Below are 25,415 nucleotides of genomic sequence, written 5' to 3'. Positions count from 1 at the left end.
TTTTTCAAAACGGAAGCAAGATACTCTGAAGCATCTTTAGGGAGACCGAGATCTCGCGATAAATCATTCAATTCTTCAGACGTAAATAGCTTAGGAACTTTATTCTTTTCATTGTCTGGTATGTACACTTCTGTAATAACATCGCTGCTTTCATCATCATACTCGTCATTACCATAATCTGAAATGTCACTTTCATCACGATCAACATCGAAATCTTCATCAGTACTTTTGTTTTCTTCTGCTTCAGTCGTCTGTCTGTCAAATGACAAATTTTTTGAGTTTTTTGTAACTTCGTTATTTTCAACAGATTTAGTGACGCTAGGTACATCAGGATATTCGATAGCACTTTTCTTTTTTCTATTGATTCCTGTTATGTTTGTCATACAAAAATAGCATTCCTCTTTCCGAAGAGGTTTCCTCCATATCGTAGATTCTTGAATCTTAAGGGTTTTCTTATTTCCTTCTCTGTCTTTCAATCGATTGAATGCCTTATAACAAGGACTGCAAATTTTGTGAGGAACCCAATTTTCACTTTGGTTTTGAACTTCCATACCAAAATAGCTTTTATAAATTGTTTTTATGTCATCGCTGATTACTCTTCGATTTTCTAAAACCTCAAATTTACCACATATGCAGCAAAATGCATCTGGATAACCCACACAATTATGCGCTATAGCGCAAGTGGATAAATTGGAATTGAAACAGCGCTTAGAAGACATGATCTGTTTTGATTTGGGAGTTTATGGTAATAGTTTAAGTATAGCATAGTAAACTAGAGATTTAAAAACACCAAAAAAAGAAACTGATAATGGTTTTTAAAACTATGCTGAAGTCACATTAAGAAGCACGCTTAAAGAGATTGTCACCACTGTTCTCTTTACTAACTTGAAGTTAGAGCGCGATCTTTCATTTGTTTGTTTCACAGTCATTTCTTTTGACGTGAAGTTCGAGGGGGATCTGTCATTTGTTTTGTTCGATTTTACCTCTATTTTCCGTTTTTCGAAAAAATATGAGCCAACTCGGTTATTTGAACCCCGGATTCGAATTCAGCTACCCAAAAAATATATAGATATGCTGGTTAAGTCCACCGGTCATGAAAATATTTTTTTGTTGCAAACATATACACGAAAAATCGCTGTTTCCGTCGACTGTGCATCTATTTTTGCGTTTTGCGATCAAATATAAGTCAACTAGGTTATTTGAACCCCGGATTTAGAATCAGTGACCACCGGGGATGAAGGTATATTTTGTTTACAAAAATATGCACGAAAAACCGCTGTTTTCGTCGATTTTACCTCTATTTTTGCATTTTTCGATCAAATATTGCCCAACTGGGTTATTTTGACCCGGATTTGGATTCAGCAATCCTAAAAACATAAGGATATGCTGATTTAGACCACCGGGCATGAAAAATTTTGTTGTTGCAAAAGTATACATGAAAAATCGCTGTATTCGCCGATTTTACGTCTATTTTTGCGATATTCGAAAAAGTATGAGCCAAATTGATTATTTGGACCTTAGATTCGAATTTAGCGACCCAAAAGACATATAAATATGTTGGTTAAGTCCACCGGGCTAGAAAATATATTTTTGTTGCAAAAATATACCTGAAAAATCGCTGTTTTTGTCGATTTTACGTCTATTTTTTCGTTTTTCAGAAAAATACGAGCCAACTTGGTTATTTGGACACCGGATTCGAATTCAGCGACCCCAAAAACATATAGATATGCTAGTGTAGTCTGTTGGACAGACCACTTTTTTTTGTGTGCCGGTGTTATCATAAGAGAAGGAATATTTAGAGTATGTAATTTAAAATTAATTTTGTTAAATAAAGGAAATTAGAAGGTTGAAAATTGACAAAAATCTATATTTGTTTTTCAAATTTATTTAAACAATTAACAAATATTGTACTCTGGCAAAGTCTCCTTATAAATGAAAAACGATATCCATTTGTTGACAAGAGGTTAAAAAAAAATTATCCAAATTATTTGCATTTAGTTCATTATTGTGATTATTTCAACACAAAATAATACTATAAATTCATAAAAACATTCTGCATCAGCCTGGATTCTACATTTTCAAAATTACATATCCCCTCTCCCACCTCTGGGCCCGATTTTCCTGTCGACGGTTCTGATTAATTTCGTTGTAAAAATGCAATCTATTCGTTAAAAATGGATAAAAATCTGTATATCTTAAAAACATTTATTTAAATCATTATGAATTATTATCGAATAACAAAAAGTTGTAAATATTATTTATTGTCGACAATTTTTTAATCAATTCTGTTAAAGGAACGAAGTATTTAAAGCGCAAAATGACTAATATATGCATTTGTTTATTAAAGTTGTTTTTATTATAAAAAATATTTTACAGAAAAATATTTAAAAGTGTCCTAAAAAATTACCGCTTGAACTCTCATTAGTTCTGTTTTAAGTAAGCGAAGAGTTTAGAAGACATTTTTGTTTAAAAAACAGTCAAATCGAAAAAAAAATAAAAATAACGACAATACATTTTATGAGTTAAAGAACATTATAATTTTTTATTAAATTATTTATGTGCAGTCATGTTGGTTCATTAATTGAAAATTGAAGCATGAATAATATATTACTTGATTATTTTGGCATAAATAAAATTTTTTAATTCAACGACAGCTTTTTTTAACTAACCCAAATGTTTTTAGGACGACAGAAAAATTTGGTTGCTCAAATATTAACAACATCCAAATTTATTTGTTAATTTAGAAACAGTTTTTTTTAACTGATCAAAATTTTAAAGATAAGCGAACAAATTCTTGTCGGTATTTGTGCAAGCAAATGTTATTTTTGGCCCAACAAATCAGAATTTTATTCTCTTAAGTAAACAACAGTTTTTTAAACAAACCAAAATTGTATATGAACAATTAAAAAACGAGTTATACAAATACTAACAAAACAAAACAATCACTTGTATTGGTTAAGTTAACAGCAGTTTTTTGAGCTCGATAAACAAACAAATTGTTGTTGGTATTTGTGCAACCAAATTTTTTGTTAGTCCCGAAATACACAACTTTTTTCAATTAAATAACAATTTTGTGGACTCAATCAAATTTTTATTCTTCCAAAAAAATTTGCTTTTTTTGCTCCTGTTGAAATTAAGCAATAAATATTACCAATTTTATAATTTTCAGAATAAAAATATTGAATAATAATTGGAAAAAGTGTCATCGTAAATTAATAAAATAAACGGTACTATTATGAGCGACTCGCGAAAATTAAATATGTAAAACGTATGCCTGGTTAGCAAACAGCATTAAGTGTCTTGACATAATACTTGTGAATCGTTGCCACTCATTGTATAATATAATTTACACCTAAGCATAAATGTTAATAACATAGGTGATATTTTTGCACTTTCTGTGTTATATATTGAAACTATTTACTTAAAAGTTATTAAAATTTTTTTGGAATTCAATCAATAAAGCTTTAACGAACACAATTTTTTATACAAAGGTTTTTTTTTACATTCATTGCCAATTTTGATCAATTTCTCTGAAAATCGTACTAAATTGAGGTGATTTCAAAAATCAGGTTTGTAGGAAATTTAACAGCATCCGAATTATGGTCCATTTAAAGATCAGGTCATCACAAATCTCTAAATTTTTCTAGTATAGCAAATGTAATTATTAGGTTAAAAATTCAGTAATCTTTTCAGAAAATAATTCAATTCGGTCGAAAATAAAACTGTTTTGTTAAACTTTCTGATTTTTGCGTTGAAAATTGAACTATTTTGTTAGATAATTCAACTATTTGTTTTAAAATGTACTTCTTTCTTTAAAATTAATATTTTTGGGTTGAAAACCCCATCTTTTTAGTAAAAATCTTTTTTTTTCAATGAACCTTTTTGTAAAAAATTCACAGTCTCGAGTTGAAGATTCAATCGTTCTGTAAAAATTAACGTATTTTGTTGGTATAAATTTAATCTTTTTGGTAAAAATTAATCAGTTTTGGTTTAGGATTAAGCTTATTTCTTAAAAATCTGTCTTTTTGGTTAAACTTAATTATTTTTTATTTAAAATAATTTTTTTCAATTATCAACTAATAAACTTTTGCTCTTTTTGGTTAAAAAATCATTTTTGCAACCAAATTATTCATTATTCTATTTTCAATAGAAAATTCATCTTTTTTAGATAAACATTCGTCTATTTTAGTTAAAAATTCATGTATTTTTTTTTGTTTTGATTTGTTTAGAAAATAAATCTTTTCTGTTGTAAATTGAACTGCTTAGTTGACAAATCATGAATCTTGTTAAAAACTCGTTTTATTTTTGGTAGGAAATCAATTTTTTGGTCAAAAATTTAACTGCTTGTTTGAAAATTAATTTGGTTATAGTTGAGGATTTAATTATTGTGTTGATAATTTATTAATCTATTCTGCCAAATTCACCTGTATTCGATTTAAAATTGAAATTTCTTTGGCTTGGTTAGAAAAAATTGGAAATTTCTTTCTTTTGGTTGGAATAATTAACTTTTTCGTTGAAAATTAATATTTTTGGGTTAAAAATGTAACTATTTTCTAGAAATTAATCTGTTTTACTTCTTTTGAATGCATTTTTTCTATATTTACTGGAAAATCATTTTTTGTCGAAAATGCAATTCCCTCCACCACTAACACGTTTTACTTAATTTTTGGATGACTCCTAAATAAATTCACGAAAAAAATTTAGTCAGAAAAAATACGTAAGATGACGGATAAGACAGGGTTCCAAAATGTTCAGACCCTAAGAAAGTTGGTTACGTGTTTCAAAATTAAAAAATCAAACTGACGTTTTAAGACTCCAGGGGCGTGCCGAACTTGGATCCACACAAATTTTGGACATTTTCAAGATTCAAAGACTCTAATTTCCCAAATTTGTAAGTTTACCTTTGCCGCTGGCTTTCCAAATTTGTTGGTACCCCGAATTTGAACATTTAAGACTTCAGGGGCGTATTAAATTTGGATTCATGCAAATTTTGCACTCGTTCAAGATTCAAAGATCCTAATGTCCCAAATTTGTAAGTTTACCCATGTCGCTGGATTTCCAAATTATTTTGGTACCCGGAATTATAACGTTTAATGGTCTCAGGGGCGTATCAAATTTGGTTGCATTTGAGGCTCAAATTTTTTTTTAAGTCTTTTTTATATCACGCAAATTTCACAGATCGTCTGCAAATCGACGGTTTTTAAGAGAAGGGAGAAAAATAAGAGAAGGAGTGCAGTTCCTTTCTCCGGAGATGCCGGAGAACGAATAGCGGCCCGTATTCGGCCCTCCTCTTTCCAAGTCTCCACCAAAGAAGACCTTCGTATGCTCTAGTGCTTGCCGGTTGTTGCACAAAAAGAAAAGTTAGTTTGTTACTTCTAGAAGAAGGCAAACTCAACTGGAAAGACGCCTTCTATAAAGCAATCTGTGGTCCGCTCTTGGCCTTGTGAGCAGGAATCTGCAGATGGACATAAAGTCTTCTTTTTGAGAGGCCCATAATTGGTTAAACTATTTTAACAAAGTACTAATGAGAATGTGAAAAGAAATAAATTTTCAAACTTATCCTAGATTAAAACTAATCTATTGGTTTATAGTAACAAAATTTATGGATTGAACTACATCAATTATAACGAATTGATGAATTTTTGAAATTGAAAAATAAGTGTGAATTTTGTCGGCTGAAAAATGGCTTTTCGGAGTACTGAGAATCTAGACATTGAAGGTGAGTAAACAAAATTAATTTTCCTATGTATAATAATCATAGGGATCATTTTTATTTCTATTCTAAGTTTCTTATAAATATACCGGTGAGTTAACAATTTGTTATTTTGGCAAAGGTACCTTCTTTTAGTGATGATATTTTCTTTTCTGAAGTTTTTTTCTTCATGATTGCAGTTGAAACAGTTGGATTTTAATTTGGACCAACCATTACTTTGTTGGATTAAACAGTAGAAATAAATTTAATAGTTTTTTGTTCAGTAACAAATTTCAAATCTAATAACAATTTGATGTTTAATTTTATGCATCGTGGCCTAACTGATGATTCAATACATTTTTAATCATGTTTTCATAAGCTTTAGCAAAATTGAATATTGTGTATTCTAAAAATAATAGAGATTTTCTATCACAGAAAGCGTAATAAAATTTTTTGAACTATCTGGCCTTCGTGAAACCCAGAAAAGTTGGAGAGATGCTACGAAAATCCTTCAAATCACTCAAGTATAAAAATTCGGTGAAAGTATCGGATGATAAAATGAGAAAGGACTAAGTGGTTTTGCAACGTCCTTGATCAAATCCATATATTTAAAACTCGACTATCGAAATTATGCAACCTAATTTAGAACCGTGTTTTAAGTTATTATTACTTAATTTTCTCGCTATTATTGTGTTCATCTTTCCATTCTTATTCACACTTCTTTCTATTTTAAATTTAGTAAGAAATACAATTTTTCATTCTATCTTACTTTGAAATTTTATATTTATTCACCTCATAGAAAGGAGTTTTATAAGATACGTTCACTTTTATCAAAGAATGCAGTATACGTTGAGTACCTTGAGATCTTAAAAACTTCTAAGTAAGTAATAAAACGACATAAATTATTCAGAAAAAAATTTTTTTGTATTACAATATTGTGAAATAAATGATCCTGATGTAAAAAAGTTTGTAGATTGGGGAATTATTGAAATGAAAATGCAAAATTACTTTTATAGGTATTCAAATTTTGACATTTTATGCTGAGAGTTCATCAAGTTTGTAATTTTTTTAATTAAAAATAGAAATTTCTCAAATTAAAAAATATTAACTGAGAACTTTTAAAAATTAATTTTTTTAAACATCAAATTGAAACTTACTTAAATTGAATGCGCAAAATCAACCTTTTTACATAAATACGTTTCAATTATAAACTTTTTCATATTAAAAGTCTCAAAATTTTACTTTTTCAGATGACTAAAATTTAAATTGTTAAAAATTTCTATTTTTCATGTAGCAATGTCCGAATCAAATTTAAACTTACTCAAATTAAAATATTTTATTGCCAAACTTAAGCTTGTTCAAATGGAATTCCATCAATCTAGATTTAAAGCCCCTTTTCAAATGGATTCGGATTAGTTTTGATCGGAAACTAAATCAGATTGGAATTTCTTTAAAATTTGTATCCATTAAAATGAAAATAGTCTGAATTATATTTGCTTTTTCAATGATAATTGAAAATAATAACACAAAAATGAAAAAAGTTTTGAATTAAAGACAAATTTTCATTCTTACAAAAAACCATTCATTTAAAGTAAAAATATTTCTTTTGAAAGAAAGAAACTTTTCTTTGACTGAGGGCCAATGAATATTTTTCTTTGATTTAAAGAAATTTTGTTTGAAACAGAGAATCTTTTTTATTCAAATGAGCTGAATTTTCTGTTCTCACCATAAATTAGTTCTGTGAAAATAACATAATTTCGGTATAAATAGAAAGATTATTTAATTAGATTTCGACATTCTTCAACTTCAATTCTTGTTAATTTTGTATTTTTACTACAGTGTTAATTAGTACCTGGCTACAATGTTCCAACGCGAATCTCAACGCGAATATTGATCCTTCCATCAAATATATGTTACAAGAAAATGTTTGACGAATACTGGAAGAATTATCCATCTACTGATAATACAAAATCCAGTATATTTTATTTATTTTATGAACAATTTAAAAAAATGAAAATTATTTATACAAGGAGCTTAAGAAAAGTATTTTCATCAAGTGAACGTCGATATAAAAAATTGTTTAAATAAATTTTTCGTCAAATGGTCGTCACAAAAAAATGTTTGAAGAATACCTGACGAATTATTCATAACTACAATGTTTTTATAATTTCTTAGATATTTTTTACTACTTTGATTTTGGAAATTCTTATGGAAATTATTTATATAAGGAATTAAAGAAAAGTATTTTCATCAAATGTACGTCGCTATAACAAATTTTTCAATGATTTTTTTCATCAAATGTTCGTCACTGCAATTTTTTACAGAATATTTAAATAATTATTTAACTACAACGTTTTTAATCATTTCATATTTTTACTACAGTCTGATTTTTAAACAAATATGATACAATTTAATTTTAATTTAAAAAATTGTAAAAAATTTTATTCTAATCAAATGTACGTCGCTAAAAATTTTGTTCAGCGAATTCTTTAACATGTTTTTATAAGTTTCTATTTTTACTGCAGTGTTATTTTGGAAAAATTTTACTTTCACAGAAATAATTTATAAGAACAGAAAATTTAGAACCGATACATTTTAATTCAAAAATTGAAACAAAATGAAAATGAAAATATATCATTTTTTTATGATTTTACAACTGTGATATTAAAGAAAAATGGTACTTTCAATTGCAAATTGCCTCCAGACACCATTATGTGCCAAAACTTTTGAAATAATTTAATTTAATTTAACTGAACCTCTAAAGCCAATAAATAGCAAACATCAGAATACTCAAAAAATTTCAATTATAATATGAAAAGCCGAATTAATTTGAATTGTAAAATCTTTATTTGTAAAGAATTTCGACAAATAAATTCAATTTCTTTGCAAATAACGAGGTTCTACTTCGAGTTTAGTTAAAGATTTTAATTTAAAAGTGCAATGACTGCAATTCTACATTTGTGGTATCTAACGTCTGCTAATGTAAGTGCGAGTATAGAAAATGTACGGCCTCGACTTACTCTCGGCATTTAGCACTTGAGTGATGAGTACTTTTATCTATTATTTTTTCTTTTTTTGCGTGACTGCGCGCAAATTAAAATGGATGGGTAGCTTTCTTCTTTGGTGAAGATGCAAATGCACCAATTTAGAAATTGTCTTATTCACGACCAAGAAGGTGAAATTCCACTCAACTTTGTTGTGATGGAGACTGTCTACTATGGATATTTTTTCGCAATTTAACTAGATTTCACTGACTGTATATAATTTCTAAAAGGGTATCAAAAAATATTTTTTTTATTATATTCTCTTTTTTATATTCTTCAAAACTTTCTATTGATATTGGAAATTTGAGAATAGATATAACGGAGAATAAACTATCAAAATAAATAGCTTTCAAGTTATTTATTCTTAAGAAAGTTCAACTAGCTTGTTGAAAATAATTTTCCCAGGAAAGCATATAAATGCATATTACTTTATTTTAAAATGGAAGGAAAATGCATATACAAATATATTTAAAACTACTGGAAAAAATGCACACATGTGTCTTGCACAATTTTTAAATTAAAATGCACAATAATAACTGATACAAAATTTTTGTTATTCAGAATATCTATTATCTATAAAATAATAGAAAAGAAAAGCAAGAACAATTTTTTTTACTGTTGATGAAAATGAATAGCTTGATAATAAATTTATTATTATAGAAATTAATATTAATAATATAAAGTCTTCAGAATGAGTATATATAATATACAATAGATAGACAATTAAGCCGTTGTACTTTTGTTCAAAAATACCGATTTTTGACGAAAAACACTAAAATAATATAAGTTTGTTCAAAATTGTAAGTTTCATTTTTTACGTCAAATAATTTTTGTTTAAAATAACCGATTTTCGGTGAAAAGCGCTAACATGCCGATTTCCTGTAAACATAATATACCAACAGATTATTCCAAATAAAACCTTAAATTGTTCCAAAATTGTAAATTTTATTTGAAATCTATTTCGATATTTCCTGGAAACCCCGCTAGAACCTATGATTTTACCAAAAAATGTCATCCTTTTTTAAATATAATTATTTTTTCTAAAAAACTGATTCCCGGTAATAAACGACGACATAACTTAAATTTACATAAATGTTGTAAATGTTCTTTGAACTCGTTGAAATATAATTTCTGTTATTAAAAATACCGAATTTCAATGAAAAAACTAAATTGTCAAGTTATTTTATAAATCCTGTTTGAATTATATTGATTTTTGTTTGAAAATACCAATTTTTTATATAAAACGCCTGCGTAACCAAAAATTATTATAAGATTGCGACTCTTCTTTTAAATGTAATGATTTTTTTGCTCTTTTCAATTGCGACAAACAGCACTTAACATAATCCAAAATAGTTCAGCTTGTAAATTTTATTATTTTTAATGAAAATCATATTGGATTTAAATCTAATGATTTTTGTTTAAAAATTCCAATTTCAGGTGTGAAATAGCGGCAGAACTTAAATACGTTTTTTCAAAATTCTAAGTTTCCTTAAAAACCATTACATTTCAGAGATTCGTCTTTTTTAAACAATTTTAGATATCTTTGGAATTTTACATCGAAAATTGGAATTTTTAAACAAAAATCATTATAAGTTCAATAAAATTCAGAGTCTTTTAACAATTTTTAATTATATCGGTGTTTTTTGTCTTAAATTGTAATTTTTAATTTAAGAAAATTATATTTAGAAAAAGATTTTTCCAACTTTTCAAAGAAGACACAATTTTGGAACAATTTAAAGTTATGTTCACATTTTTCACCAGAAATCGGTTATTTCAAACAAAAGTCATTTCATTTCATAAAACTTTCCCATCACGTTTGAAAGAAGATTTACTGTCTTAAACCTTTTTTTTTGTTATGTCAGTGTTTTTCATCTAAAATTTCTATCGTTGCTAAAAAACCATTTGATTTTTTTGATTTGAAAGTTTGATTGTATCAATTAAGATGACACTATTTTTTTGTAATTTTCATGCATTTCGCCTTCAAATTTGTTCGAATCCTCAAAAAAAATTAATGTGTTAAAAAAATGATATTTAGAGGTTCCACAAGCCCCATGAAGTTTAACACGCATTTTCCATAAGGAGAAAAGAGGTTTTTGTAAATTTTATTCAGAACCGTCTACATCCTCATAAGTGAAAATTTCGGTTTTCGAATTTTGGCAATAATTATGATTTTGTTTTTTGAAAATACAAACTTTTTCTAATACACAAAATACTACTTTATACAAAGTTGTAGTTTTTTCTAAAATATTCCTCTTTTTATCCACTTTTCACTTAGACACAATAATTAATTGTTTAAATAATTATGTTTCTTAACTTGCATTCATTATTACCTCACTACGTGAAACGTTGAAAAACAGTGGAAAATTTGAGAAAAAATTCAACTATATAGCATTATCGCAGGAGAAGATAGTTATAAACAATAATAATTGGTTAAGCAATTGTTTGTTAAATTGCATTAATTTTTACTGCGTTATAAGTAAAAAGAGACCAATAAGTTGAATATTGCAGATAAAATTGCATTATTAAAAAAGAATATTATATTCAAAAGAATAATAAATTATTTAAACAATTATGTTTGGAAACAGAAATACTCTTCTACATCAGTCTAATTGAAAAGTGATAAGAAGTGTAAAGTTTTACAAAAAACTGCAACTTTCTAGTATCATACGATGAGAATATTATTGTAAACAATAATAAATTGTTAAAACCGTTATTTTTATTAAATTTAATTGATTATTTTCTCGCTCTGAGTGAAAAGATTAAAATAAGTTGAAACTTTCGGGAAAGAAACGCGACAACTCTACTCCAAGATAAAATATCTTATAATAATAATTTGTTTAAACAATTTATGTAAACATTTAATTATCAATCCAAAGTAGCATTTTATATATTAAAAACAGGAGAGAAGTTAATTGGTTAGGGAGTGTTGGCAGGAGAAGGAGAACAGACGTAGTGGTGCAAAGATGAAGGTGGAAAGGGAAAGGTATTTTAGAACGAATGGATTGCAGATGGATGAAGTTAGCAGGAGATACGAGGAAGGAAGGTATATGAGTTGGTTTAAAAGAATGGCATGGAGAAAGAGAAGGCAGAAGGAGAGGAGAGGATAAGAGAGTCAAGGTTTAACGGGAACTATGTGTGGATTATGCCAAGGAAGAGAGCGTAATATCTGTGTGAGAAAGGAGAGCAAGGTTGTCAGAGACTTATAGCGAGAATGAGATGCGGTTGCATGGAAGGTTATAATAGGTTCTGGCTTTCTATACTCTGTCCCCTGATAGAAGATCCTCTAGGACAGCGATTCCCAAACTAGTGCCGCCGGCCGTTGAGGTTGCCGCCGGCAGGGGGATGCCACCCTGGGCCGGGAAGCCCCCGAGGGGGAAGTCAGGCCGGGCCCAGCCACTCGGCAGCCCCACACCCCGCTATAAGGACCCTTTCATTGTCATGAGATTTAAGGTTGCTTCAATAACTAAAATCCTAAAGATATGGCTCAATTCAATTTTAATTACCTGAATCATTTTCCTGATGTAATTTTAAGAAATTGAAAAAAAAGTTGATGAAAATCGGTTAACATTTCGAGTAATAAAGCATATCGTTAAGAACACGCCAAATTACAAGAACTGTCAACTGGCATTGAAGATATTAACCGATTTTCATCAACTTTCTTTTCATTTGCTTAAAATTAGATTAGGAAATTGACTCAACTAATTAAAATTTAATTTATTAACATATTAGCACATTTTAATTTTTCTCAACCGGTTCTAATTCTCTCGCGTGAAGCATGGTGTGTCAAGCAGTGAAGCAGTCAAGTGTCTCCCCTTGGCGGCAGGGTATTGTGAAAAATGTGAGGGTGGCGGCCCTGCCGCTCCCCAGAAAGTGCATAAAAAGTTTGGGAATCGCTGCTCTAGGCCAGCGATTCCCAAACTGCAACCCTGGGTAGGGTGACTACCCGGCGGTAGGGGGATACCACCCCGGGCCGAGTAGCTTGGTAGACTCCAAGGCAGGGTCCCCGCTGTTAGCATAGGACTATTTTTTTTGACCTAGCATGAATGCCTTTCATTGTTCTGAGATTGAGACCGGTTACAATAACTGAAGTTATGAAGGTATGACAAAATTAAATTTAAATGAGCTGAATCAATTTCGTGATATAATTTTAGAAATATGGAAAAAAAGTTCATAAAAATCGGTTCATATTTTCACTAAATTTGTACAAGACAATAGATTGCTGGACTACTTTGCAGCGTAACAAACGTGCAATAACTTTTGAAGTTATTAACCGATTTCTTTCTATATTTTTCTAATGTTCTCGTCATAGTCCAGAAAATCTAACGCTGCCTATTAAAATTCACTAATGAATATTTAACTAAATTTCCCATTTTTCCTAATCGGCTATAATTTTCATATAATGGGAAGGTCGAGCGCGACAAGCCAGCACATGCTCACATCGCAGGCTGTCAAGTATCCCCCCTTGGGTTTAAGTGTTATAACAAAAATTTTAGGGTGGCGGCCCTATCGCTCCCCAGAAAGAACGAAAAAAGTTTGGGAATCGCTGCTCTAGGCGTGCATATGGGTTGGAGTTACTGGATGGAGGAGTGTCCTTACCCGTTTTTTCACAGTTGTTTATTAAGTTCTCTTCTCATTGGTCCCCTGCTTTTAATTTAATATTTATTTCTTTCGTTGAGTTTCTTTCTAAAATAGTTTGAATGAGTTTTACGAGATGTTAGCTTTAAAAGAAAAGGACCTCACCGCGCGTAGGGCTCGAGTTACAAGGGTCTACAATCCCCGACTTAAAAGTAATATATTCAGAATTTTCGAATTATTCTCATTCCAACGATATGTAATTTGTCTATAAAGTTTGAGAATTGGGGAAGTAAGCATATCTAATTGAATATTGAGCTACTATTCTGAACTTTCCTATGCAAGCAATGTATTATTGGAATCAGAAAAATTCGTAGATGCGGATTATGGTATTTTCAAATCGCTAATCGCAAAATTTAAATTCTGTACATTTCCTTACTTTGACCTGCTGTGGACCAAAGACTCCTGCTGGGGCAACCTTATTCACACTGAGTTTGGTAAGCAAACAGACAAGTAGTATAAAACGTAAAGCCAGTGTCGTAAATCAATCAAAGAAATTAGTTTCTAATAAATTTCAAGAGGTTCACTCAGATTGGCTGAAACATCTCAACAAATCCCTTCTTCTTGACAGATTGAACAATGGGCTGCGCGAAGAAAACCAAAATTGGACGTTCTAGAGCAGCGATTCCCAAACTTTTTATGCACTTTCTGGGGAGCGGCAGGGCCGCCACCCTCACATTTTTCACAATACCCTGCCGCCAAGCAGGGACACTTGACTGCTTCACTGCTTGACACACCATGCTTCACGCGAGAGAATTAGAACCGGTTGAGAAAAATTAAAATGTGTTAAAATGATAATCAATTTACTATTAATTAGTTTAATCAATTTCCTAATTTAATTTTAAGCATATGAAAAGAAAGTTGATGAAAATCGGTTAATATCTTCAAAGCCAGTTGAAAGTTCTTGTAATTTTGCATGTACTTAAAGATATGCTTAATTACTCGAAATGTTAATCGATTTTCATCAACTTTTTTTTCATTTTCTTAAAATTACAGCAGGAAAATGATTCAGATAATTAGAATTGAATTGAGCTATATCTTTAGGATTTTAGTCATTGAAGCAGCCTTAAATCTCATTACAATGAAAGGGTCCTCATAGCGGGGGGGGGGGGCTGCCGAGTGGCTGGGCCCGGGGTGGCATCCCCCTGCCGGCGGCAGCCTCATCGGCTGGCGGTATGTGTGAACTGTGCGGGAAAGGGGATGCAAAAGTTGAACACTGGTTGGAGGAATGTGAAGAGGTGGAAAGGAGTGAGATAATCATGGTGGTATTGTTACATGGAAGAGGGGACAAAAGGGCAGTAGCATGGGTGAAGGGGGTGTTGGATAAGATAAAGAAAAAAAGAAGGTAGAAGGAAGAGGAATGGAGAAGGAAAGATTGTAAATAGAAGAGGAAGTAAATGTAAGGAAAATGTAAATATTGTAAATAGTAGTTAAGTATTAAGTGTTAGCCGCGGAGACAGAGGTTGGTAATGCGAGGCATAGCGATAAAAGAGCTAAATGCGTGCGAGGCGTGGTGAGACGCAGCGGGGAAGGTTAGGCTATAGAAACGAGCGGATTAGCTGTAAGGTGTGGATGGATGGTACTTTGTAAGAAATAGTTGTAGGAAAATTTTGTAAAAAATGGAAGTGTAAGCAAGTCAATTTTTTAAGGCCAGCAGGCCGAAAAATAAACGTTTATCTATTTATATTAAAAACAATTGGTATTTAGAAAACCGTACAAAATCATAATTAGCACTAAAAACTTCCAAAACATAATTTTTCACTTATGCGTTTTTTTGGGACCCAATAAAACAGACTTATGGGGCTTATTTTGAAAACTAATTATTCATTTTTATTTCATAGCTAATCCACAAGAGAAATGTTCATTTTCAATCCGAATCACTTAATACTGACAATTCTGAATAAAATGTACAAAAACCTCTTTTCTTCTTATGGAAAATGCGTGTTGAACTTCATGGAGCTTCCGAAACCTCTAAATATAATTTTTTACGCATTTATTCTGTATGGATTCGAACAAATTTTGGGACGATATGCATGCAAATTCGAAAAAAAATTTCCAAAGCATTTTTGCACCACCACATTTGTTCATGTTCTTGCCTTTCTGTTCTATTGTTTTCGGTAACAGATAGCAGAGACACATCTTCAGTATATATTGAACTCACAGGCCACAGTAGATAATGATTAATTAAAAGCACAAATATTCCTAATATAATTATTGATGATTGTAATGTATCAACAAATATAGTGTCCTAAGTAATAATTGAGATAAGCTAATTATTTTACATACATTCGTATTTTTAAATAATTATTATCTTCTATAGGTTCATTATCTATCGTAGGGTGGTCTCCCTCTACTATTAAATACAATTTTGTTTTATTGATATTAATTTGAGATATTAGTTTAAAAATTGCGCAGAAAAAAAATTCTCGCACGTAGTGCGCGTGTTTGTTTTCCAGTTTAATTAAAATCTATACAATGGTCTGATTATAATATATTTTAAGGATGCTACAAATATAGTGAATGCAACAAAGAAAATTAAAAATTCGTATTTTTCCCAGTTTCTATCATTAGTCTTTATCTCAGGTGATTAATGTGACTTTGTATGCATGGTACATAAGAATAGATCTTCCTTGCAAAAGAATGCGATTTAGGCAAAATCCGAATGAAATTCCTTCATTCTTAATTCCAGACAAGTGCGATACACAGATGTTACCCATTTTATCGACTCTGCATACAAAACAAGTCATTTTGTACTTTTGGTACTACATCGGTACATTACTACCGGCTTTTGCAGTGTCAATGGATTATGATCAGTATATTGGTTCCCAGATTATATATGCCTTTGGCATCATGCCAAATTCGACTTTATGATTCTGTCACCGCGCGTGTTCAAAATACGTGCTGTTGCACGTATGTATAATATGTGGGCGGAACTCCATGCTAATCATTTTGCAGAATGCATTATGTCCTTCACATTCTACAGTTTTACATCCACCTTTCTTTATATTTTTAATTACCCAAACGTAAATTGAATTAATAGTTTTCATTTTTCAGTTTAGGTATTGATTATCATTAAAAAAGAAATTGGTAGTCAGTTTGACCCTCTATCCATTTCTTTCCTCGTAATGATTTCATGGTGATCGGGAATTTTTAGAGGCTGGATAAAATCCTGAAACGACGATCAATTTATTTCTTTGTCGGGTTTAACTTTTTTAAATGTTAAGTTCAATTCTTCATTTTTGAATTATTTAATTTTCAGTTTATAATGGATAATTCTAAAACTTTAACTTCAAAAATGTTCTATATTTTAGATCTTCACTTTTAAGTGTATTATTATAATGAAAATTTTTGATAAAAAACATGTTAAGTTGATCTCTGTAAATATAAAAATTATTTTAAGATTTTTTAAATAAAGCCGTAGTTCAAGGGTCAAAAATTAAAAAATTATTCATTTGCCAAGATGATTCTGAGTCTGTTCAAAATTAAAAAATGATTCATTTGACAAGACGATTCTGAGTGTTCAAAATTAAACAATTTACAAATCGGAACGTTGACAATTGAATTGTTTCAATTTGACAGACTTAGCAGTTTAACCAATTTAAACGTCCAAGTTTAAGGGAAGTATTTTTTATTCAAAACTCTTCTGAATTGGAAGAGAACAATTTTTTATTTCTAACATTTTTATCGAGTTGCAAGGGATGAAATATTGGTTTTCAATGTTTTCTAAAGTGGAAGAGGCACTTCTTTTGCTTTGAAAATTTGTATTGATTTTGAAGGACAAAATTTGGCTTATAAATTGTTCATCTGAGTTGGAAAACGCCGTTGTACTTTTTTTCACGAGAATCGAAATTCGAGGCAAGATTCGAAACAATATGAGGCTTGAAACGAGATTCGAGATGCGACTCGAAATTCAAGAAGAGATACAAGATAAAACTTGAATTTCGAGACGTGATTCGAGGTGACACTTGAAATTCGAGAAGACAATCGGGGCGATATCCGAGACAAAGAGTGCTTTATTTTACAGTTCAGTTTTCAACAGAAAAGATTTCAGTTGTAAGAATTCAAATTTTTTAACTTCAATGACCATAAAAAATGTTATCCAAGCGGAAACATACCAAGAAATAACCGGGAATTTTTTCCTGGATTAAAACGTTCACCTGTATTTTTCTCCTATGAAATGTTAATTTCTACATCACAGAAAAAAATGTTTTTCAATTCAAAGAAAATTCCTTTGAGTCTATATCAAGGAAATATTTTTCATTAGCTAATATTTATTTCCATATAACTTGTCTCTGAGTCAGTGCCAATAACTTTCTAACTTTGCGTTTCTTCGCGTGTATTAGAATGCAATTGCAGATGCTCAGAATTACACTCCTAGAACATTTTCGTTGCATTAAAGTAAATTGTCAACTAGTTTATTTGCATTATAAATAGATCATTTTAGCTGGAATAGAAAGCATTATTAAGCATCTTTCTCGAGAAAACTTTCATCTTATCATTTCATACAGATGCATCTCACGTGCATTTGACGTGTAATTTAATGATGTACAAGCATAGCGTGTTATTTTTACTCACGTGACTGAAAATGTAATTGGTCCTGAAGAAATTATCGTAGATTCCTTATCTCATTTTCCTTAACCTTTTAACGCTTTTGGGCGTGACAACGGAATTCTTGGACACTTACGTGATCATTTGTAACGCTCCGCAATTAAAATGTGGATAATTTCGGATTGTAACGGATTATAAAAATTAACCAAAAATGATTACTTTCAAAAAAAATTCTTAAATTTTCAGAAAAATAGATGAAATTTTAACCAAATAATTGAATTTTCACACAAAAAAAATTAATTTTTTAGAGAAAAGTAGTGCATTTTCAAAAAACAAACATAAATTTGGTTTTCCTCCAAAAATGAAATAGTTATTTTTTCAGTCAATAAATTGATTTTCAAACAAAACAAAAAATAGAAGTTTCAACCAAAAAGATGATTTTCCAAACAAAAAATTAATTTTTAACAAAGTAGTGCGTCTTTCAACCAAGAAGATGAATTTCCAAACAAAAATGTTGATTTTTTATTTGCGAAGACGAGTTTTCAATAAAATACATGAATTTCTAACAAAAAATTAATTTTCAAACAAGCCGTGTGGAAAATGGAGGGGGCCCTTGTCAGGGCCCACATGGATTACCCTCATGCCTTGTGGAATCCTCGAGGGCAATCCAGGCGTGGTCCCTTATGGAAACGACGTGCTTATCCATAGGGGCCCAACATGGGCTTCCCTCATAGATCCCTCATGGTTGCCATCATGAAAACCCTCTTGGTCCTTTTTTTGCAGTGCTAGCTACCTGTACTGGCATATGTACTGGCATATCTTTCAGGTAAGGGTCATTCAATTTTTCTCAGCTGGGCTTTTTCCACACGGAAATAGTTGAATGTTTTACTAAAGTAGTTGAACTGTCTTAAGCCAAAAAGACGATTTTTGAACAAAGCAGTTGACTTTATATTACAATAAAAAAAAACTTTAACCAAATTATTGAATTTTCTCACAAAGAAGACAAAAGTTCAACAAAATACATTTATTTTTAACTGAAAAAGACAAATTCTCGACCAAAAATGGAATAGTTATATTTTAAATTTAAAAAATTCATTTTTACCAGAAAACAATAGCCTTGCAACGAAATTTTTAAATTTTAAACTAAAGTGATGAATATTCAACCGAAATAGTCAAATTTTCAATTTAAAAATAAATTTATAATTAAAATACAATTTTTTAACAAAACCATAACATTTTTAACCAAATAGTTGAATTTTCAACTAAAAAAGATAAATTAAAAATTAAATCGTTAAATATTTAGTTTAATCAATTAATTTTCAACAAAATATTTAAACTTTTCACCAAAATAGTTCAATTTTCAACCAAAAAAATGAATTTTTAAATAAAGCAATTGATTTTCTGACAAAAAATACGAAATTTCAACAAAATACCTGCATTTTTAACTAGGAAAGACACATTTTCACTAAAAATAAAATGGTTTTAAATTTAAAGTTAAGAAATAGATTTTTTAATAAACAAAATTAGAATATTCGAAAAGATAGTTAAATGTTTAACCGAAATATTTCAACTAAAATCAAGAATCATCAACCAGAAAAATGAATTTATAATAAATAGTTTAAATTTTAACCAAGTAGTTAAATTTTGAACTAAAAATGAAATAGCTTATTTTTTTAAATTGTAATACTTCCGAATAGTAAAACTTTAAAATTGAAAAATTTTTTATTTTGAAAATTTACACATAAAAATTCTGTAATTTTGAGTTCTTTTATTCGAAATTTCTTCAATTTAAAACATTTACAATTAAAAATTTGACTTTTGATCTTCAAGATCCTCAAAATCATCCAAATTTATAATAGGAATATTTATTTACATATTTCTAAGATTTAAAAGTTTTCAATTGCAGCTCTTTAAAAGACTTGAATTGTACATCGTTAAAACTGAAGATTTTTTTTTATTTTGACGACTTACAATTTAAAATGCTCTAATTTTGATGATTTGTACATTCAAAATTTCTTCAATTTGGGAGCTATTTAAAAAAATACATTTCAAACTACATCATTTTAGATTATACATATTCTAAATTAAAGGATCATTAATAATTCCAAATCTTCAAGATAGGCATATTTCAAAACGATGCTTAAAATTTTATGATTTTAAACTATAAACATTCAAAATTAAAAAAGTTAGTGAATTTCAAATTAAACATCTGCAAAATGGATCAGGGTCGAAAATTGCAGACTGAGCAAGACTCTGACTTTCAGAATAACTTTTGAGAACATCTTATTGCGATATGAAATTCCGCATTATCTTATAATTCTTTTCTTTGCTTCTAATATTTCGGCTAGAATAAAATCTTATATTTAAATGAAAGTTATAAATACTTGAATATTTATTTTAATATATTATTAATCATTATATTTTATATATTCTAAATTAAAGCATGTATTTTAATTTGATAATTAGAAAATCCAAATAAGAAGCGTTTAATTTGTTATTTATTATTTTTGCTAATTTATTGACCAAATTCCTTTTTTCAGATGCGGTTGCTGAAAGGCTTCGAATAATTCTTAAGGAAGGATTAAACATTCCGGCAGATGAAGAAAAGGATGAATTAGAATTACCACCATATTATGATCCTCAAAAATTTAAGCTTGCTCAAATAACTTTTTACAACAATTTATTCACTATGATGATAGCAAAATTATCAGGTCTGCTAACTTTATTAGCTATACCATCAATATTGGAAATTCTCGTATTTACTAAACAAAGTGGCACTCCATGCACAGCTTTTCGAAGATATCTTTCCACTATTCTTCACACTTTTGTTTGGTATGAAAGCGAACCACAAAAACAGGAAGAGTAAGTTGTTGCTTTTCATAAACATTTTCTTAAAAAAATAATAATAACAAAGAAAGAATGTTCTCATTTCCTTTGAATTTGTTCGTTGTTTTTAGTAACTGAATGCAAACTCTCGTCTTCGTCCAATTATTGACTGGTTTTTTTTTATTAATTCAAGAGAAGCCCTGCATTTTTTACCTAGAATAATCAACCGATGTAGAAGAATTTGGTAATTTGATTGCAGTTCCGAACTTTATTAACTGATTCCTAGAAGAAACAAAATTCTCATAAATTATTCTCACGCCAGACGATTTGATCTCAGCGAGAGGAAGTTAGGAAAATATTTTTGTTTACCTTGATGATTTTCAAAGCAAAGTCGTAAAAAGACGTCAAATTTTTGCAAAAGTTTCTATTTATGTAATCTTTATCTCAATGCTAAAAAAAGTGAAGTTTTTAAACTTTTTTTTTAAAGTCATAGAAATGTTATAAAAAATGTTGAATTTCAGAGTGGTAAAAAAATTACTATTTCTCTATATTTCGGGATATAAATACTCCTACTTCTGGAAAAATGACAACTTCCTAGCACCAGCAAAGAATATGTTTGGAAACGCTAAATTAAAAAAAAAGGTAAATCGATCTTCTACAAATAGTTTAATTTTAAACTGAAAAATATAAATCTTAAACCAGGTCGTTGCATATTGAAACAGAAACAGAATATTTAAACTTTCAGTTTAAAATAGTAATTATCAACAGACCAGACACGTATTTTCAAAGAAGTACTTAAATTTTCAAACTAATAGTTGAACATTCATCCAGAAAAGAACAATTTTCAACCAAAAATGCAATAGTTTATATCGAAACAACATCAAATTATTTGTAATACAAAAAAGATGAATTTAAACAAAAAACACCATTTTTCATTTAAAAATGTTAACCCTTTTAAACCAAAAAGAAGAATTTTCATCAAAAGAGTTGAAATTTCAACCAACCCAGTTTTTTCAGACAAAAAAAAAGATTTCAACTAGATTTTGGAGTTTTCATAGAAAAAGCTCATTTTTTATAAAACATATAAATTTTTAAACCGCAAACATAATTTTTCATTTAAAAAATCATTTTTAATCAAATATTTGAATTATCAACTAAAAAGAATGAGTTTCTAACAAAATTGTGGAATTTCCAAGAATATAACTATATTTTTAACCACATAATAAGATCTTTGACCAGAAAAAGATCAATTCTACTTGACAAATATATAAGAAGATTTTTTACCAACAAATAATTAACTTTCAACAAAATAGTTGAATTTTTAACCAAAAAGATGTAATTTCTACCAACAGAAATGAATGTCTAAACTAAAATTAAATTACATTAAATTTGTATAAAAACCACGAATTTTTAGCGAATTAATTACTTGATTAATTAATTGAAAAAAGTAAAACTTGATATTTCATAAAAAAGAGATTTCCATTTGAAAACAAAAAATAGTTGAACTCAATCGAATTTTCAACCAACTAGTAAAACTTTCAAAAAAAATAAAATTTTCAACCAGACATCTTGAACAAAATATTTGAATTTTCAACCAAGAAAGATTTTTCAGTTGAAGAGAACAAAATTGCAACCAAATTGTTGAATTTCCAAGCCGAAAGGGCGACATTTTTATACAATAATTGAATTTTCAACTGAAAAGTTGATTTTATAGGTAAAAGGACGAATCTTCGACAAAAGATTTGAATTTTCAACCAAACAAGAGTTTTCAATCATAGAGAAAAAATGAACTAAATTGTTGAATTTGTAAGCAAAAAAGCGAATTTTATACAAAACAGTTGAATTTTCAACTCACAAATGTGGCATCATTTCTCAAATGGTGCCACCTCAATAAGCGAAGTCGTCCGATCGGGCTCAAAGTTTGGCTTATTGGAGTCCTATCGGTTAGTACATAATACAAAACAAAATTCGCTTTGACAAATATTTGCTGAAGGGAGGGGATACCATTTTTGGACTTTTGATAAGAAACCACTTCTTCGAATGTCTACAACTTACTTCCTTTTCGATAAAGCAAAGTTTTATTGTATATGTTTTCTACATACTTTTTCATGACTTTTCAACTAGCTATTACCATTTTTGATAAAAGTCCAAATTTGACCTACATTTCCGAAAATAAATTTGGCACAATTGAAAGATGCACTTCCTTTTGAGTTGTTGAGTTCAAATCTGCATGAGTTTCAAACTTGTGAATCTTCTTTTAAATTTGTGAATTTTACACGTAAATTGTCAGAAACACACAGAAGGGTTTTCCCCTTTTATGTTTATTTTTTTGGAATAGATTATTGCATCTATCATTCCAAATAAACTAATATCCCGCTCGAAACTTGGAGATAAGGTGTAGTTATTTCAATAAAATGTGATCAGCACAATAACGGAAACACTGAAAATACTGACAAGATCAATCCAGCTTATAAGGACAGCAAAATGGCATTAGAAATGGCAATAATAGGCGAAGTAATGGGGCAGTCCTAGCTATGCGAATACTGTTCGAAATATTGCCGGACGAAGACAGTTCAGGAAGTGAATACAATACTGTAGAGCAGTCCAATTACCAAAGGAAAAACTAGTAAAACAACGGGTGGCAATAGAATGTGACTGCCCTGGCAATTTGAGCATTTTTCAGAATAATTAAGGCAAATGATATTCCGGACTACCAAAAATATTTAGTAGTTCAGCCAATTAAGAGAAGACTATAGATCAGTCCAGCCCATAAAGGCAAGACACTTTGACAGTTCAGCCTATTAAGATAAGACTATGGATCAGTACAAACAATAAAATCGAGACACTGTGGTAATCCAGCCAGTTCAGATAAAATTGCTTTTGTTGGTTGGATTGATCTATAGTCTTGTCCTAACTGGCTAAACTACCAAAGACTGATCTTCTCTTGACTGGTTAAACGACTTTCATGTCTTGCCTTTGTTGTTTGGAATGACCTGGAGTCTTGTCATAATTGGCTGAACTACTAAAAGTGTCTTGCCTTTATTGGTTGGACTAGTCTATAGTCATGCCTTGAATGGCTAAACTACCAAAGTGTTTTGCCTCTGTTGGTTGGGTTGATCTATAATCTTTTCTGGACTGGTTGAGTTACTTTCATGTCTCGCATTTGTTGTTTGAAATGACCTGGAGTCTTGTCATAATTGGCTAAACTATTGAAAGTGCCTTGCCTTTGTTGGTTGGACTAATCTGTAGTCACGCCTTGAATGGCTAAACTACCAAAGTGTTTTACCTCTGTTGGTTGGACTAATCTGTAATCTTCCCTTGACTGGTTGGAGTGCTTTCATGTCTTGCCTTTGTTGTTTGGACTGACCTGGAGTTTTGTCATAATTGGCTGAACTACTAAAAGTGTATTGCCTTTGTTGGTTGGACTAATCTATAGTCATATCTTGAATGGCTAAGCTACCAAAGTGTTTTTCCTCTGTTGGTTGGGCTGATCTACAATCTTGTTTTGACTGGTTGAGCTACTTTCATGCCCGGCTTTTGATGTTTGGGCTGACTTGGAGTCTTGTCAGAAACAGTAGAACTACTAAAGTCTCTTGCCTTTGCCGGTCTTTGCCTTTGTCGATCGACCTTTATCCAATCAATTTGACTGATCAGAAATTTAGGCCCAAAACATTTTTAAAAAATCGGATAATATTTTAAAGAAAGTTACCGATTCTAATTTTTTATTTAGTTTTTCAATTTTTTATAAATAAACAAATATGAAGAAGAAAATGGCAATTTTTTCTATTTGAAATTCTCGGTATTCGTCAATGAAAGGAAATTTATTGTAATAACCTACATTTTATAGATTAAAATTACTTAAAGATATTTCATCATGGTATAATAAATAAATAAAATTTTAGTGAACAAATTATTTGTTGAAAATATGTCTTTTATCATTTTGAATAATTTTACGTTTTTTTAAGTTTATTGAAAGAAATTTGGTTGAAAACCACATTATAATAAAGAAAATTTCTTTAAAGATTATTTTTATTATTACTATAAGCAAATTTAATAAATAAATGCATTATTCAGTCATTTGTCGACAGAAAAAGTAATGTTTTTTTTATTTCAGGTTTTTAATTAGGAACCTCCAGATAATTTCAGCAAAATTCATCAATTTTGTATACATTTTATGATTTAAAAAAATGCATTATTCGGGAATTTGTCGACAGAAAAACACGTTTTTTTTATGTCAGTCCTTTTAATTGAGAACTTTATAATAATTTCAGCAACACTGATAATTAATTATATGATTTTATGTTGTTGTTTAACAAACTTAATAAAAAAATGAATTATTCAGACATTTATCAACAGAAAAATTCGTTCTTTTCAAATGTCAGTCTTTTTAATTGGAAATTTAATCATAATATACTTAATGTAGACTATCCTACAGTATCAGTATGATCGTACCGTAGATAATCATTGATAAAAAATACTAATGTATGAAAAATAATTAATTTGATGTGATTAATATTTAAGAAATAATACGCGGTAATATATTAAAATTAGAATGGATTATTTTACTACTAGCTATTATTATTATTATTACACCATTAAGCCATTTCCCTTTCGGGGTAGGCGTGACTCACTCGGCAGGGGAAAGGAGTAGTGTGTGGATGGGATAGAGATTT

The 25,415-nt window shown here is 29.6% G+C and overlaps 1 protein-coding gene across 2 annotated transcripts in view; it reads left to right on the top strand.

Moving 5' to 3' along the window:
* Nucleotides 1–25,415, top strand: part of LOC117179701 — a 32,251-nt gene that overhangs the window by 4,059 nt on the left and 2,777 nt on the right. For both annotated transcript variants that reach the window (XM_033371728.1, XM_033371727.1), the window contains exons 2-3: nucleotides 5,179–5,719; nucleotides 20,457–20,778. In XM_033371728.1, the coding sequence (XP_033227619.1) occupies nucleotides 5,683–5,719; nucleotides 20,457–20,778 (359 nt within the window). In that variant the 5' untranslated portion in view covers nucleotides 5,179–5,682. The remainder of the gene's footprint in view (nucleotides 1–5,178; nucleotides 5,720–20,456; nucleotides 20,779–25,415) is intronic.

This window comes from Belonocnema kinseyi, chromosome 9 (genome assembly GCF_010883055.1).
Source record: "Belonocnema kinseyi isolate 2016_QV_RU_SX_M_011 chromosome 9, B_treatae_v1, whole genome shotgun sequence".
Lineage (NCBI taxonomy): Eukaryota > Metazoa > Arthropoda > Insecta > Hymenoptera > Cynipidae > Belonocnema > Belonocnema kinseyi.
Note: the sequence above shows the minus strand (reverse complement) of the source record. Positions and strands in the feature narration are given on the sequence as shown.